Source organism: Rhea americana, unplaced genomic scaffold (genome assembly GCF_003343005.1).
Source record: "Rhea americana isolate MKP2758 unplaced genomic scaffold, rheAme1 scaffold_159, whole genome shotgun sequence".
Lineage (NCBI taxonomy): Eukaryota > Metazoa > Chordata > Aves > Rheiformes > Rheidae > Rhea > Rhea americana.
The window spans coordinates 2,009,743-2,027,364 of NW_028185694.1; the positions used below are offsets into that span (position 1 = coordinate 2,009,743).

The window sequence follows — 17,622 nt, forward strand, 5'->3', positions numbered from 1 at the left end:
ATTGGCTTTACCATCATTTTGCCATTAATTGGTGCTTTACCATAGAAACTGAAGTAATAAATTAATCCTCTGATATTTCTATTTCTTTTCATCTTTATGTATTTCTAGCACCTTATCAATGGTTTGATAGTGCTCAATATCCACATACTAACTAAATCTGTATCATAATCATACTTCATTCTTAAATTTATTTTAATGAATTTCTCTTAAAAAAATGTGACATATTCTGTTTCTCATTAAAACTAATTTTTTTTCATCATTATTTTGGTTGTTAATTTAAAATCACGTGTTTGTGTGATGAAATGTAAAGCTAATACTCTCTTACGGGATTCTGTTTTGACTTCTTTTCTACCTTTTTCCTCCTTTGTACTGTATGTTTAGTCCATATCACTCAGTCCCACACTATGGAATCCATGTCTTTTACCTACCAGCATTCTTCTACCTCTGTCAGTATTGCCACTAAGCCTTCCAGTTCTCGCATGCTTCTCGATTCTGATTCTGACTCAGAGGAAGAGCCTTTGTCTTGTTCACAGAGCCCTTCAGATCTTGATAGCACAGGTGACATCCCTGAGAACCGTTTTGTTTTTACCGTGTCCTTTTCTCTGTTTCAAAACTAACACTAATAACACATTATTAAAAAAAAAAAAATCCGGCAGAAAGCATTCCAGTCAAAAACACTGTAAACTTTGCATGAAGAAAAGATTAACCTATTTTTTCTAAGTGTTCACAGATGCTTGCTGTCATAGTAGGTATGTTTATAGACCATCATTTTTATTAAAACATTGAATAAATGATCCTCATGAACTTGTTTTCAAAGTAGCCTATTTCTGGTATTTGCATCTATCTGTATGACCTTAAGATGCTGAATACCAAAAAGCCAAATCTTTGTATGAAGAGATCTAACTGTCACCACCTAGGCATATATCACTTGCTCATAAGAATTCAGTCGAGTGTTAAATATTCTTGTTCCAATTTGAATCTTGTATTTGATCCTTAATGGTAAGGCAAGCAAAATCATTGGTCTCTAACTAATATATAAGATATATGGAGGGAGTTGCAGGATTTATTTTTCCAGATGCACAAATCAGAAAACAAAATTATGTGGCTGTGGTAAAACAGATTTCTATTTTACTAACGCTATAWAAATTCTATGTGACTACATATACCCTGTGTTGAACAAAACTTCTGTTTAATGTTAACGTCAGAGGTGGGTTTTTTAATTTTATTCAAATTTCTGTATTTGACTTGAGGCTCCTTAAAGTGTTAATATCTTTCCATAAAAGGCAAAACTTACTTTGGAATATTGTCATTGCTTCATCAAACTGAAGTAAAGATTAATGCATTCCCTCTGTTTTCCTTATTGTATGGTTTTTGTTTTGAGGCTTCTGGTAAGAGAATCATTAAGCATATAAATAAATTTTTATTGTTGTTAGCTGCTATAGTGGTGCCTGCATGGTTTTCTTTTGTTCTAAAGTAAAAATCATATCTAAATTAGTTTTTGCTGACATAATTGCAACAGATTTGAGATATGAATTTTTTTTCATCCGAGTGCTTATAAGTGCATATTGTGAAAATATTGGAATATTTTAATCTTTTTCCGATCTATTAGTGTAGAAAGGACCCCAGAAATGAAGAAGTGTAATAATAATCTCTCATTTTGTGCAGTTTCATGTTGTAGTCTTAGAGATTACAGAGGAAAATAGGAAAAATATGAATGCGTTCTTTTTCACACCATTAATAAGTCTCTGCATGTGGGTAGCACTTGGGAAATCATTTTTTCTATGTGTATTATGCTTGCTACTCCTTATCAGGCATAGCTGAGGAGAACAATTTAATGTGACAGATATGAAGCAAAATACACATTATAGAATTATTTCATGTAGTTGGTGTATACATTAAAATGTCATCAACAGCAATGTTTAGAGAGAAATTAAATTTGAAGATAGAACACATCTGAACAAATATCCTTTCTCCAAGTCTCTGTAGACAGAATGAGAATTCTATGAGTAGGTAATAATTATTTGTTACACTCTGTTACGCATGAGAGTGAGCCTGCACATGCCCTCMCGATGAGAAAGAAACTGGCATTTGCAATTCCAGGGCATTTCTGTGCTCCTTTCATGGGTTTATGTTTGTTAATACCAAAGGCTTCAGAATATTCCACTTCGAGATCCTGTGCAGCAGCCAACCTTTAATCTGACAGTGATCAGTTAGGGTGTAACTAATCAGCAAGTTACTATTACAATTGAGCAACTCTTAGAAAGCTCTAGAAAAAACAAAATGTTGTAGATGAGACTATAAAAATAAAGTGTTATGAGATCCTTTGTATTACCAAGCACGAGGATAGACTGATTCTGGTTAGCTTTTGGTTACTGCTAAAATGTATATGTCAAACAGCAGTTGAGCTGATAATACTCCTTGTAAATCTAATTTGACTAACATGGCAACATAATATAAAATATTTCATGTATGTGATAGGATAGTGAATGTAGGCAAGGCATCAGGATTAGCCAAAAATGACTTATTTTGGATTAGAAAGTCCAAGAGATTTAGGCAGAATCATAAAAAAAAGAAAAAGTTACAGAGCAAAACATTCAAATTACARTACCAGATTTCCAAGATTTTATTCAGAGTGTAGATAATACAGGTTTATTGATGGTGATAGTTTGCATTGTTTTGTCTTTTGCTTAGAATTGAATGTTGTGTGTTCTCTACTAATGTCTTCAGAGATGCTGCTCTAAGGAGTAAATGTTGATGGACATAAGCATTTTAAAGCTTAAAAAATGATTAAAGGGAATGTGTGTGCTGTAATTGAAAGTTTGCTCTCCCCGTTCTTTCCTCATGCCTACTAGCTTTTTTTTGTAATTGCATTGTTTGTTATTGGCCATGTTCTGGATACATAATTTAGGTTTATTCTTGGAAATAATTTTACTTTTAATCAATCTGTGTAGTTATGTCTGCTTGTTTGCTTTATTATTGATCTTCAGTAACTGTTTTAAATGCACAGTAGTCTCAAAAATAATGTGTTCTGCAAATATTTATGTTCTTTGACATACGTCTATTTTCAGAATCACGATTAGAAGGCTGGCTATCGCTCCCTGTACGAAATAACACTAAAAAATTTGGATGGGTTAAAAAGGTAAGAAAAATAATTTTTTAATCTTGTTTCATGTGTAGTCTAGATTTTTCACTCACTGCAGAATTTTCCATGCTGTAATAACAAGACATGTTTCAGAGAAAAATTATACGCAACATATAAAATACTGTGTCTCTTACAGTTATGTCTGAGACTAAGAGGTTAAGACAATTCTTATAGCTTAAAGCGCTTTTATGTCCAGCTGAAGACAAGAAAGGCCACTTTGTAAGCTTCAGATCTTTGTACATTCAGAAATAAGCATCCCAACAAGATCATGTAGCTGGAAATCAGCATAGTCTGAAAGTAAATACCTCTGACAAATTCTTTTTTAGGAAACAAGAATAAAGACTACTTATCCACCTTATGCGGCTCTCACTTGGTTACTATTTTTCAGTAGCTTCAGTGGTTCTTTATTTAAGAATAATATACATGGTTTCATAGCAGTTCACTTGCTACTCAGTCAAAATGTTCATTCTGGACAAAATTCTTCTAGCTAACTAGTTATTAGCATTTTAATTATATTTAAAATATTAAAAGAAATTAATATATATTTTTATATTAACATATAATACAGTATAGTCTGGTGTATTATGTATATTAAATAATAACTAAATGTTTTTAAAATTTAGATTACAGCTGTTCTCACTACCTGTCCAAGTGAGCTATCTCCTCCTAGCTACTTGAATCTGCTTAAATGTGAATTAAACTGATAACATTTATTGATTTACTAAGTAAACAGAATTTTATGTTTGTAGAGCAGTGAGTTTATTGGCAAATCATGGACTCATAATGCAGTGCAACTATTGTCCATTTACATTTATATAAATTTATGTAATTTATGTAAAATATATTTGTGAAAGTGTTTGACTTCTGCAAATAGTTTAGTTAAAATGTATTCTTTATCCCATTCTGTCTCTTAACAGTATGTAATTGTAAGCAGTAAGAAGATTCTGTTCTATGATAGTGAACAAGATAAAGAACAATCTAATCCATATATGGTATTAGATATAGAGTAAGTATTACCATGTGAGATTGAGTCTTCTGGTTCACAAGTGACCTTTGGCAGAAGAGACCTCTTCAGAAAATATTTTTGAGAGTTACAATTCGCTGTGCTATCGTATTATTCAAATCACAGTTTTCTGGTTAGATCTGTTGGACAGTGTACATGGGACTGAAGCATAAGCTCAAACGGGGCACACTTTTACAGTTTGAACTAAAGGACTGGGGGCTCGTGTACCTGCTGTGATGCAGACTTGCCAGTCCGTCTGCTGTAAGCAGTGACAGAGCCAAATGTGCTCCTGAGTCCAGCACGGCCCTTGTGGACTCGGGGTGAGGGGTGTTAGCCCACGCAGGGTGTTGTGCTGAYGCAGCTGAGCTAGACCTGCCTCATTTATATGTTGTGCCAAGAAATGTTAAGAAAACTGTAGCTGGGAGACTGCAATTTATAGTGCTTGTATATTTTCACTTATGACACATACTTACTGCGGGGTTGTATAGTTAAACTAATTCTTTTAACTGATTTCTTTAACGAGTGTGGAATGTGGTTATTCAGAAATTGTAAGGAGGAGAGAGGATTGTGTTAGAAAGCTACTGAAAATCACTGAAGTCATGTAGTGTCAACTTTTCAGAGCTGTCAGTTTTTCATAAATACAGTTGGACTCTTAAATACGGTACAGACTCATGAATAGAGTTTTTGACTCTTGTGACTTTTAGTTTGGAAATTGTTGTGAAGGATACAAGGGATAAGGCTTTAATGAGTGATTATGAATTTGTACTGGTAATAAATAATCATTAATGACTGCTAGTCTTAATTTGGTATGATACATCCTAACTTTTTCTATCAAATTAAATTTATCACTTTGGTAACATTATCTTTATTGAAATCATTTCCTTCAGTAAACTGTTCCATGTCCGGCCAGTCACTCAGACTGATGTGTACAGAGCAGATTCCAAGGAAATTCCAAGGATATTCCAGGTATTAAATAATAAATTAATGTTTCTAAGGTAACAAACAATTTTATACAACATCAAAAATGCTTTGATAAATTTTATCTAATAAGGTAAAATTATATCTACAGAATTATTGAAAAAAATCAATTCCAGTGTTATTCTTCAATCTTTCTGATTAGATAATTACCCTGAATTTGCATTTGTCATATGGGAATATTGAGAATATTTTGCTTGATTCTAGATTCTATACGCTAATGAAGGAGAAAGTAAGAAGGAACAAGAATTTCCTGTGGAGCCCATGGGAGAAAAGTCAAATTACATTTGTCACAAAGGACATGAGTTTATACCAACTCTGTATCACTTTCCAACAAATTGTGAGGCTTGTATGAAGCCGTTGTGGCATATGTTTAAACCTCCCCCTGCTCTAGAATGTCGCCGTTGCCATATTAAATGTCACAAAGATCACATGGATAAAAAAGAAGAGATTATAGCACCTTGCAAAGGTAAATAGCAAGTAGCTGAGTATGCATGTAGTCACAGGTGTTACAAGGAGCACTAGTAGGTCAGAGGATTGTAGTGTTGTTCTGAGACCAACTAAGCATAAACAGGTTTATCTTTAGGTCTGATATTAGCATGTAGGTGTCAGAACCATGCTAAGGGTGTCTACAAGAGGATCAACTCGCTGCTGTGAGTTAATTGCATGTGGCTGATATACTTGGGTTGTCAGCATCACGCAGTGAGGTATGACAGTCGTGAGGCTATTCACTCTGTGCGTTGTGCTGCATTGCCATGTGGAGCAGCAGTGTTGGTGCGTGTTGTGAAAGAGATGGTTTCAGTGAAGTTTAGTCATTGTGATTTAGGTTACATAGTTTCTTGTGCTCTTTGGGTTACTCTTATCTTTTTCCTTGTAAATGAATGTATATCTTCCATATTACTAAATTGTTATCCTCTAAATGTGAGAAGGAGGCACTAACCGTCAGCAGCCAGGGAACATAAGATCTGGCAAAATACATTCATGAAGTGGTGCTAATCATGACAACTGCAATTTGGTTCACTTAGCTTTTGATTTCTCTGTTGATTTCTCTTTAGAATTGATTGTGAGAGTATGGTAATCTGGCCACTAATTTTTGATGCATGTGCATGTTTAGAATAGTAATTAATATATAGTGTTTATTTGAAATTTTCCTTTGACAGTGTACTATGATATTTCAACGGCAAAGAACCTACTACTGTTAGCTAATTCTACAGAAGAGCAGCAAAAATGGGTGAGCCGGCTGGTGAAAAAAATACCCAAGAAGCCTCCAGCACCAGACCCCTTTGCTCGATCTTCTCCAAGAACTTCCATGAAGGTACAGCCAAACCAGTCCATCAGGCGACCAAGTCGACAGCTTCCTCCAAACAAACCAAGGTGACACAAAAGCTAGTATTAAGTTTATAATTTTAAACATTTTACTACCATTAGTGTGGTATGTGTTGATATAGGCAGTTGACCTCAAATGTAATTTGGGCACAGGTATGTGGTATAACATGTCATCTGCTATAAACTGCAATTAACTGAAATAAGATTAAGCYATAGGAAGAGCCATTGTGTTTGTTCCTCTGTTTAAAGAAGCTTGTACTACGGGTTAGTCAGTCCTACTATGTGGATAATGTATCGTTTTTATGCACAACAGGGAGAACTTGTAGGATCATCTGTAACTTAATAGTTCCTGTGAACTGGCAGCTGGTGAGGAAAATGGAGTTTAACTACACAGAGTCAGTGACACGGGGGTGAAGATTAGAAAAAAAAGCTTCAGGGATTTCCAGCATAGGTCGTGCTGTGGCTGATTTGAAGTTGAGCAATGAAGTTAGGTGCCTGTGGTCCCTAATTAACCCATGGAGAGAATTAGGTGCCTGCAAAGAGCAATCTAGAAGTACTTACCTGTAGCTAAAAACTACTTTGCCTTTTGTTTCTTACTAGTTAGTTCTGAGGAATGTGTCTGAATTCCTGTCTCTAAAGGCTAGATACTTGTGTACTAAAGTGAAATTCAAATGACCAAGTGAATATATCTACGTCTGATTGCCTTTATAGTTGATACATAGAAAGAGTCAGTTTTAGGGTTCAATTCAGGTCATTTTAATGCAGAACAGGAGCATACAGAGCTTTCTTAGGTATCTACAGTGAAGTTAGGTCAGATAAAATCMCAATGTTGCATCTCTGTCCATGCAGGTTCCACAGTGTGGAGCCATTTGTTATAATGATAGACACCTATGTGAGCTCTTKCCATCTGAAAGAGGGCTGGAAAATAGGAAGTGGTGGTCACCATTTAGTTAATGGTCAGGTAGTTGGAGCACTTACGAAATGGTGGGAGTACTATTCCCAGTTACTTATTCAGCCTAGAAGAAGTCACACTCATGTCTCGTGTTTTCTAGAAAAATAACCTTACCATAAAGTTCCTCTACTTTGGGCAAAAAAWGTCCATATAAATGGTTATAATCTGTTACTAGACCAGTTTTAAGGAATGTGATAGATCCATAGAAGTGGTAATATTCTGCAGTTAGTACTTGTGTAATTGCATACTAGAGTATGCATACAGCCAAATCCTTTAAAGGAACAGCTAAGGTTGTAAAGCTAATACTTAGTCCCTAGTTGTTAGACTACATGTGAAAAGTTTGGTCTGTCAAACTTGTTYTGTTTTTTTGCCATATTCCACCACCAATGCACAGCTCAGCAAAGGCTTAAAATTTCCTCCAAAAAGACAATATGGAACACAGTTTGGCTAGATAGCATCAGTCTTCTTTCTGTGACCAGACTGCCACTAATATCTGAGCTGGCTGGTTTAAAACTAGGTTGGATAAATCATTGCAGTTACAATGGTGARTGCAGTGTAAACATACTCTATTTTACAGTGATGTTGTTAGTATCAGAAATCAGAATTGTTTAAGTGTGCGGAAGTACATAGTTAGAGGATTCAAAGTATCTTCATGTCACGTTACTTCACTTCACTTTGCRTTACATTTCCAAACCTTCTAATTTACAGTGATTTAGAGGCTTTTWAAAAAAGTCTGTTTTGATAATTTGTGTTTTACATCAGTAGGTTTTTCATTGTATCCATGAATGTGAACAGTTTTTTTAATTAACACTTTYTAGGGACTTACTAAAGTGATTTTTAAAGCCAAACCAGGCAAAATAGCAGTAATTGAATTGAAGCATGAGTCAAGGAAAAACTGTTCATGATTACTTGGGGGACAAGTAAAATGCATTTATTTTGCATAATGCTTACAATCAAATTCATTAGCATTATTATTTTTCTTGTTGTTATCTAAAAAGTATACGATAAATTGATCTTTTTTTCCCACAGCTGCTTTTAGGTGCTCAGAAAGAAATTTTTTCTCCTTTTATGCTCTTCTTTCATCATCTTAACRTTTTTTACAAATACTATGTTATAAAAACTCTATGTAGTAATATTAACTCTTGCAAATTCTTTTAGTTGTGACCCTCCTCCGCTTCGGATCATTCTTCACTGATTTTTTTTCTATCTATATTTTGCCTTTGCAACAGTAAGTAATAGGGACCATGTCTCATTCAGCTGTGCATGCTTACAATATTAATTATGAAAACTCACAAAAAAAGATCTAAATGAAAATATTTTGGAATTTAACTGCATATCAGTTTTGTAACTTGCTTTAAATGGAGATATTCATCTAAAATATATTTTCTGAATGACTGATGCCTGTTAAGCATTTTTGTTAGCTTTGGATTTCATATGCTGCTCGTGTGTTGCTATGTTTCAGTTTCTTTCAGTGATAAGTGCTTTAGTGTCCTACCTCTAGGTGAACTTAAAGTCTAGAATTAGGCTTCTTGAAACAAAGATAACTGCATAATTTCTCAATTTAACTCTTTCAGTGGAATTTTACCAGGAATAAATAGGACCTGGATATTGTAATGAGGTACATCTCAGAAATTTCATGATAGTGGGAAAAGGAGGAGGATGAATACTTGTGCAAACAATTTATTCTTGCAGTTAAACCTTCCAAGTTAGCTTTTTCAAATGTATCTGGTATAGAAAATGGATGTGTAATAGCATAGGTAGTTACAGATGGAAAAGTGGAGTTTTGTCAAACCATCTTACCTACCACCTTACTAATGCATGTTTGTCAAACTAGTGAAAATTTATAAAAATATATAAATATTTTTAATTACAAAATAYGTGTTTATAAATCACTGTAATTGTTATGGCCAATTGTCATCTGACTGGTGCTTCTATGATTTTTTTGTGCAATGATACAGGGTAGTTACTTTTCTATTGTGACCTTTATTAAGAGCGAAGATCTAGTTCCTATTCGACCTGGGCACTGCCTCGCTGAGGAGCAGGTCTGCAGGAAAGGCCCTGGGGCCCTGGTGGGCGCCGATKGGGCATGACCAGCCAGGTGCCTCTTCAGCAAGGCAGACCAGCAGCACCCAGGGCCGCGTGAGCAGGAGCACTGCCAAGGGAAGGGGTTACTCCCCTCTACTTGGCACTTGTGAGACTGCATTGAGATACAGTGTCCAGTTTTGGCCCCTCATACTCAAGAAAGACATGGTCAAACTGGGGGAAGTCCAGCAGATGGCTGCCGAGGTGGTCAGGGAGCTGGAGCACTTGCCCAGGAAGGAGAAGCTGAAGGAGCAGGGCTTATCCAGCCTGGAGAAGGAACGGCTTAGAGGGGATTGAACAGCCACCCCGCAGGCCTAGCAGGAGGCATCGAGGAGCCAGGTTCTTCAATGCTGTGTGGTGGGAGAAAGAGAGATGACAGGCACAAGTTTGTCCAAGACTGCAACTGGATACGAGGAGAAGCTTTTCCACCATGAAGGCAGTGTGGCAGTAGGACAGTTTGCTCARTGGGGTTGTGAAAYCTCCATCCTTGGAGGTTTCCAGAATTTGACGGGGCTCAACCCTGAGCAAACTGGTCAGACTTCATAGTGTCCTTGCTCTGACCAACAGAGACTGCCCAAAGCTCTTTCCAACSTGCATAATCCTATAAATGCTGTCTCTGCTGAGAATTTCACATAGTGATAGTTTCTCCAAGCTTTTCATGTCTGTTGCACTTCATGAGAATTTAAAACAGAAGCAGTTTTTGATACAGAGTGTGTAATTTATAGTTATCCATTCAGCTGGATTGTGCCAAAAGAATAATTCAAAAATTAAAAAATCAGCTTTAATTTATTTTAAAACTTACTGCTACATGCTGTGGATGTAACAGTAACTGCGGTTCATATAATAAATTAATATTGAATCTTTTTAGGGATACATCACTTTTAAAAGTGTAAAAACTTCAAAACTTGAAAACCCAATAAAACCTGAAACCCATTGTTTAAAGTATGTGATTAATTATATTAAACACTCTGTCATATTTTAGCTGAAACATCTTAAGTGCTTTCTTTAGGGTTCAGTTTCTCTCTCTGCCTTGTGTGGTTGGCATATGATCCTAATATAAAATCCACTGAACTCACTGGGTTTCATTTCTTTAGCAGTAGGTATTGTGAAGTTAGTACTTGAGTGTATAATATTTGTCTAGGATCCTTCTATAATCAACAGAAAGAGACTAGACAATGATTCATCCCATTCAAGAATAAATGTCTGCAATAGGTGAAATGACTCATTTGCTGAACAAGTCTGGCTCTTTCCTTCTCCAGTCTGTCCATATTGACCGTAGAAGGAGCATAGACATTGACTCCTGGAGAAGTTGATATATCCTCTTTGGACATTGCTTAGTTTTAAGTAATGAGCTACAAGATAAATATTAAAATCCCATTGTGTTTGCTTGTAAATTCAGATAATATTTTTTTTAATTTGTTCTGTTCAACAATCAGTTACATAATTTTATTGGAAAGATTGTTAGCCTTGCATTATTCTTCTGCAGAAGTATAAGAGGTGACCATAAAACAGCACCTTAATCAACAAGAACAGCAGCAAAACAGAACATAGTTAATTTTATGAAAGGTTGGTCTATTCTTCTGAAATTTTGAGAAAAGAGTCAATGTGGTAAACATTGTATAGAATTTAGTAATTTGCAAGGAATATTTCCAGTGGATAACATGTTACAGGCTTACATGAACACTGACCGAATTTTTGCATTCCGTGATAAGCAAAGGAAGAAACCCTACATTACGACAGTCTTTTATTTTAAAAGTTTTAGTGATGACAAGTGGAATTTTGAAGTCATTTATAGAAGTGTGTTACGTATTAAATATCAAATCCTCCTGTTGCAGATTACTTGATCTGGCATTTAAGGACTGGGATTGGTCATTTGATGATGTTGATGATATTGATGGTGATGATGATGATGACGATGTTTTTGATTTCTGAAGAAGTAAAAGGGGTAAATCTGAATAGTGAGGAATGGATTTGTTTGCCTTTGAATACAGCATGCTGTGTTGGATTTTGTTTCTCAAAACAGAGAAAATACAAGATCTCATTTTAATATTTTACACAAAAAATGAGATTCTCTTCATGGTGAAGATGAGTTTTTTTTAAAGAGTCATTTTCATTAAAACAAAATTTTTGCATTTTCAGTGTTTTTGAATTTTAGATTTTTATTCAAAATTCATGTCTGCCTGCCCAAAAAGAAAGTATCTGTTGTTGTTAGAGTAGGTGCTCATCTGAAGTAACAATACTGCTAACCTATGCAAATAATTTTTGAAGACTAGAAGGGAGATTGTAACATTTAGATATTCATTTGAAATACGATTGGTGTTTGCATTTTTTTTAAGCTTTTAACATAAACTGACTTGTCTATGGCTCGCAGACATGAAATCACAGGAGTTCTGCATTGTACTTTTCCGGTGTTACAAAGTGAGTTTCACTTGGCTTTCCTTTGCAGTGCTGTGCTTCTTGGGGTCCTAACAATGCATTTGAAAACAACGTAAAGCAAAGTAGCTTCGCAGCTGCTGTGTTACGGATTCCTTGACTGCTATAAAAAAGACAAAGCTATAATATTGACCTAATTTGTCCCATGACTAACTTAAATATGTAGTGTGAATGTATTGGAAATAGTTACAACTATTTTGTATCTCAATGTTAGTCTTTTTACATGCTGATTAAATGTGTTCACAGTGCAGAAAAAAACTAAATGTTATACTATGACCTATCTTCAGATTTTTTTTTTTTAATAGTACCTATGGTGTGTATGAGCTTTAAAAAAGAATGGACAATGGCAGTAGCACTAGGGCTGTACCTCAGCTATGAACTCAATTAAATTGAGATATTAGCCCTCATAGAATATAGCTGGCTTAGTGTTTGCAGTAACTAGTGTTATGTTATTTAAATATACTGCAGCTTTAGGTACTGCAAGTTTATAAATCACTAACTTTTTGGAAGTGAGTATAACACTGCGTGTATTGTACTGTACTCTCTTGTATATTACAAGAGAGTTTGTATTTTTGATTTAGAGTTGTAACGCATAAGGATGTAGTATATTTAAGTAACTTGATGTTGCTTAATGCAGATGAATAACATATTTCCAAAGTATGCTGTAGAGTCCATTTTAAATAAAGATCTGAGGAAGTCTATATTTTTAGATTTTCATTGAGTGCATTTACTGACTAAACTTCCTGCTTCTTTTTCAGCTAACTGCTTTCCGTGAATGCAGACACAATTCAAGGTGATAATTTTCTTCCCAATAAAGCAAGACTGAAACATATCCCAAAATATATTAAAAATATATATTTTCCTGAGAGATTGTGCTATATATATCAGAGGTTTACATTTTTTGCTGCAATATAAATTACTAATCTCTGAGGGTTTTCCTGTATTCCCTTGAGTGACTGATCAAATGAGGAATGGTTGGTAAACAGTAAAAGGATATGTTAGATAACCTTTGAAACTCTGTTCCGCAAAAGCTTTCTTGGCAAGACACACACACTACATTTCACAAAAGGATTGAGAGGAATGAATATTTAAACTGAAGAAACTGACTTTTCAGCTTTCATAAAGATGCCACCAGCATGTCTGCAGGAAGAACAGGAGAAAGATCCACCGTAGTGATATAGACTGCATCTGTAAGAAGTGACCATTATACTGTGTATATATATGTACTGTAATACTGCAAGAGGGTTTTAAAAATCTTTCCACTTTATTTTTTTATGCTTATTAATCAGATACCGTTACTTACTGCAGTTGCAACTATGCACTTGTATAAAGCCATAATGTTGAAGTTTATATCATTCATACACGTCTATCAAAAGCTGCATGTCAGTGTTCAGCAGCTAGTATAAGTTTGAGGTATATACTAGTTTCAGCTACTTCATCATGGGCAGTCCTGTTTTACCTAATTGCCTTAATTTAATTTTTTTCATTTTTTTGCCCATTCTCCGTATTTAAGGAAAAAGAAGGTTTACCAGCTCTTAGAATGCAATTTTGCTTTGTGGCAGAAAAAATAGTGCACTATTTTTACACCTAGTAARTATATCCATGTCAGCCTATTTTGAATGTATATTGACTGGTTTTGAGGGTGGAAAAATGTTGGTTACAGAAACAATATCTGATAATATCGGAATTACTAGACCATTTGCTCGTATATGTAACTGCTCATCCAGCCCTTTTACAAACCTCAATATTAGTTATTGGCTTGTATTAACCCTCATTAAGTGCTATGAAACTTCATTTTGCCTTGTTTTTGCATACTCTCCTAGATGTGTTTTTATTTCTGGAAAAAAAATCTGTGACTATTTTTACATTTCACAACTCAATATCCAAGGACTGTCGAAAACTTTAAAGAAAACTAAAACATACTGTAGATGTACTTTAAAATTTTAAATCTGGTTCTCTAGCACATAGCTGTAGGCATAGATAAATATTTCAGTAGTGTGTTCTGAGAACTGATAGCTGGGAAGAAAGGGCCTCAGAGGCACTTAATCTGACTTTTCGTTTTTTTACTTGGAGTTGTACAAAAGATAATTTATGTGGGTTTATTCATGATATATTCATAATTGTCCCAGAAGATGCATGTTTTATACAACTACAGTATGCTAAATGAACATATTGACAGTAAAAAAAAAAAAAAAAGTAGTCTCCTATTTGATCTTTTTTATATATATATATATATATATGTATGTATTTTTATATATATATATATATAAAATATTGTGTGGGAGTGCAGTAATTTAAAATATGATCTAACACTTCAATGAAGGATGACATTTCACTTTAAAATTTTGTTTGTTTGTTTTTGTTTTTTAAAGAGTGCTGAAATGTTTGGAAGGATAGGACCATGATTTATTTAACACTATCATGAAAGGTGGACTTGGAAACACTGAAATACTGAGAAATGAATAAATATATATACATTTTGTAACCTCTACTACAGTTCAGTTTAACAGAGCCAGAATGTATTCAGTCTCCTATTTATACACTCGCAAAGTAAAATGTTGTTTGTGAGTTCTTAAATTCAAAACTAAAACTTCCATATCACTTCTGTTAAGGTATTATAACCCAATGCACAGCTAGAGTGTTTTTCCCTGCTTGTTTTGATTTACAGAAGTACGGTATATTTTTAGGTAATGCAGATTTGCATAGAGTACAACATTAAAAATGTATGCAGTAAAACTGTTTCCATTCACTGAATGCATAAATATTTTATATATAAAAATTTGTTACATTGTGGGAAGTTCTATCCTTTTCAGAATTGGAGAATATTATATATATATTTTTAAATAAACTATTTGAGTAAGGTAAAATAGTTCCTGAACTTGACAAGCTGGTAATTAATTGAAATACTTAAATCTGTAGGCAACTACTGTGGCAGATAAGGGAAATGCAAAGGTTACTTAAAAGGATGTCAAACAAATGCTGTGCRTGGAGGAAGGTGGTATGTGGGCAGGCTCAAATGGAGCTGCCTTAGCAGGCCATCAGATGCTGGGGCTGGATCTGTTGCACTTCCTCCACTTGGCTTGCTCTGATTTACTGTGAATCCGAGGGGTCTTACTAAGCCTGACATTTTAGGAAGTGTTTTATAGTATGTACATTGTATACACGTACAAGTTKTTGTTAGTTATACATACAGCAGGCTGTATTTAGAAGCTATTATAGAAGATAGAGGCTGGAAGTGAGCTCTGGAGGTCCTCTGGTCCAGCCTCTACCTCACAGCAGGACTAACTTGCAATGGATTGCTCAAGGCCTTGTCTATTGGAGTTTTCAGTGCCTCTAAGGACGGAAGTAATGTAGCGTTCCTCAGTTCTCCCTCACGCAGTTTGTCCCCAAATGAACCAGCAGTGTGGGCCCTGTTGAGCTGTCCTGTGGAGATAATTTGGTCAATGGTATGATGCACCTGAACTTTTTGTACCCAGAACCCAAAAGGCATAGCTGCCTTTCTGTTCTTCTCACTTGTCTTTCTGCTCAAGACAGAGCTCCTCTCTGCTGATCTGTGGACAGCAACAAACTTTTTAAATATTGGCTCCTGAAGATCATTTTGTTTCCTTGTTGTCCAAGGATAACCTCTTTAAGAGAAGAGAGTATTCTTGGGGTAAGGAACGGTTGTCTTAAGGTCACTGAAGATTAAACACTTCTGCTTTTTAACAGGACTTTCCTAGAAAACTGTGGGGTTTTTTTGTTTGTTTGTTTGTTTTTAATGGCCAGGATGATTGCATCTATAGAAGTTCTCTCCTTGCAAGTCCCTTTGTTTCACAAGAGTATAAGGACAGCATAGCCAAGCCACAACTTAACTCCTTTGAAGAATCAGGGGCCAAACTTGCAGCCAGAAGCTCAGGACACTTGTAGGGAAGTTACTCTTTGGTTCTTATCTAAGAGCTCACCAACACTGAAGTTGGATTAAAAAAAAAAACTATCTATCTGAGTTGTCATCTGTGTCAGTTGTCACAAAGGCCTTTTTTGAAAGGATAATTCCAATTCTGTCCTGTTTGCATATTGTGATTTCCTAGTCTCAGCAGTTCCTGCCAAAGCCTAACCCTTAAGCTGATGCCAGCGATCCAGTACTAAATGTGTGTACTAAAGAAAACATGTAGCTCTTGTGCTCCTTGGAATGGTTGATGCTGTAACCAAAACATGATGTGAACCATAGTATCCCTTGTCTGAACAGACACACAAAAGGCTCAAGAATCTTTGCAGTCAGTATCAGTGGCCAGATTTAAGAAGTCACTAAGTGTCAGAATCTCTTCCCACTTGTGCTGAAGAATCTGAACCTCTTACATCGTCAACAGGCATTCTACAGCTCTCCTGAGTCACCARGACCAGCAAAGCTGCTGCTAGAGAGAATTCGCTTACTTTCTTCAGTGTCTCAGTCAGTGTCAAGCAATAATTAGAATTTTGAGCATTTGCSTAAGTACTCGTGCAATGTATCATTGAATCATCCTTGGAGAGGATTTATATCTTAGTCTTAAGTGCCTACACCCCTCTATGCTTTTGAGGTTATTTGGGGGATGATGCTGTAAAAAGGGAGAACTTTCATGAAGACAGTCTTCATAGCTGCAGGGCTCTTAAGAAGTCCTACCATCACCTAAATTCTTCTATTTTTAAACCCAAATATGAAAATAGGCTATGCCGCAGTACAAAGAATTGGAGTATATCAGTCTCCTACACCCTTCTGGTTAAAGCAGTACTTTTCCTTAGTATTCATATCAGAATAGTGATTCAGTTGTTTTTTTCAGCAGATTACTGTCAATCTTCAGAATAGTTCATGGACTACTACATGTGCACGTGCTGCAGTTCAAATTGAAAACATTATTTGTTATTTTTTTTAAGATGATACTATAGACCACTTAGCAGATTATCAGTGTTTCATGATCATGGGATTTTTGCCTTCCTTCTTTGAAATATCCCTCATGAGAGTGATGGACTTTTCTCTTGGATCTCTATAAAGGGAATTGATGGAGCAGTTCTTAAACTATTGTATGTTCCTTGTTGAAGTAACCTTAAAGTAGAAAATAAGGTATTTGGACATTCTCATCTAAGAAATGAAGCAACACTACTGATAAATATATATGGCAGAAAAGAAAAACACTATATCTAAACACACATAGTCCATTACTTTCTAGAAATTACTTCAGTGAATGGTAGAGCTCCCCAGAAAATCATGATTCCGAGATGTAGGGACTTAGCACATACACACCACCATGTGTTGCAGTTCAGGAATGCTAATTGCTAGGCCTTGCTAGGAAGATAAGGGSTGTGAATGTTCCCTTTGTAGGCAGGAAGCATTATTTTACACGGGTCAGAAAGTCAGTTACTGACACTTGCTACCACAAATGTGCTGCTAGATGTGACCAGTGCTGCTCTTGCTYGAGCAAACGTTTAAAAAAGCCCCAAGTTAAAAGTCATCAAAATAAATGTCACAGTAAAAAGGACCGTTATATTGGGGAGCAGAACTGTGAAGTGTGATATGTAGTCCCCCATACTTCAAGGAACTCCAGAAAAAGTAAGAAAGGGCCCAGAGCAGTAACTGCATGTCCCTGCAGCCCTTTTTAGGTAGCTTGGAGGAGCGGTGTTAAAATGTTTCCACAATCAAGGCACCTCACTTGTTTGACATCTCACTTGTTTCACCCTATTTTGAGGTCTAAGCCTTCA

At 35.5% G+C, this 17,622-nt stretch overlaps 1 protein-coding gene across 3 annotated transcripts in view; it reads left to right on the forward strand.

Moving 5' to 3' along the window:
• ROCK2 (Rho associated coiled-coil containing protein kinase 2) overlaps positions 1-14,799 on the forward strand; it is a 93,631-nt gene extending 78,832 nt beyond the window's left edge. The window contains exons 27-33 of one of the 3 annotated variants that reach the window (XM_085299992.1): positions 382-558; positions 3,069-3,139; positions 4,060-4,148; positions 5,033-5,111; positions 5,328-5,589; positions 6,281-6,494; positions 11,316-12,654. In XM_085299992.1, the coding sequence (XP_085156118.1) occupies positions 382-558; positions 3,069-3,139; positions 4,060-4,148; positions 5,033-5,111; positions 5,328-5,589; positions 6,281-6,494; positions 11,316-11,412 (989 nt within the window). In that variant the 3' untranslated portion in view covers positions 11,413-12,654. The other 2 variants (XM_085299991.1, XM_085299990.1) reach the window with 2 other exon arrangements.
• Positions 14,800-17,622: the final 2,823 nt, after the last annotated feature.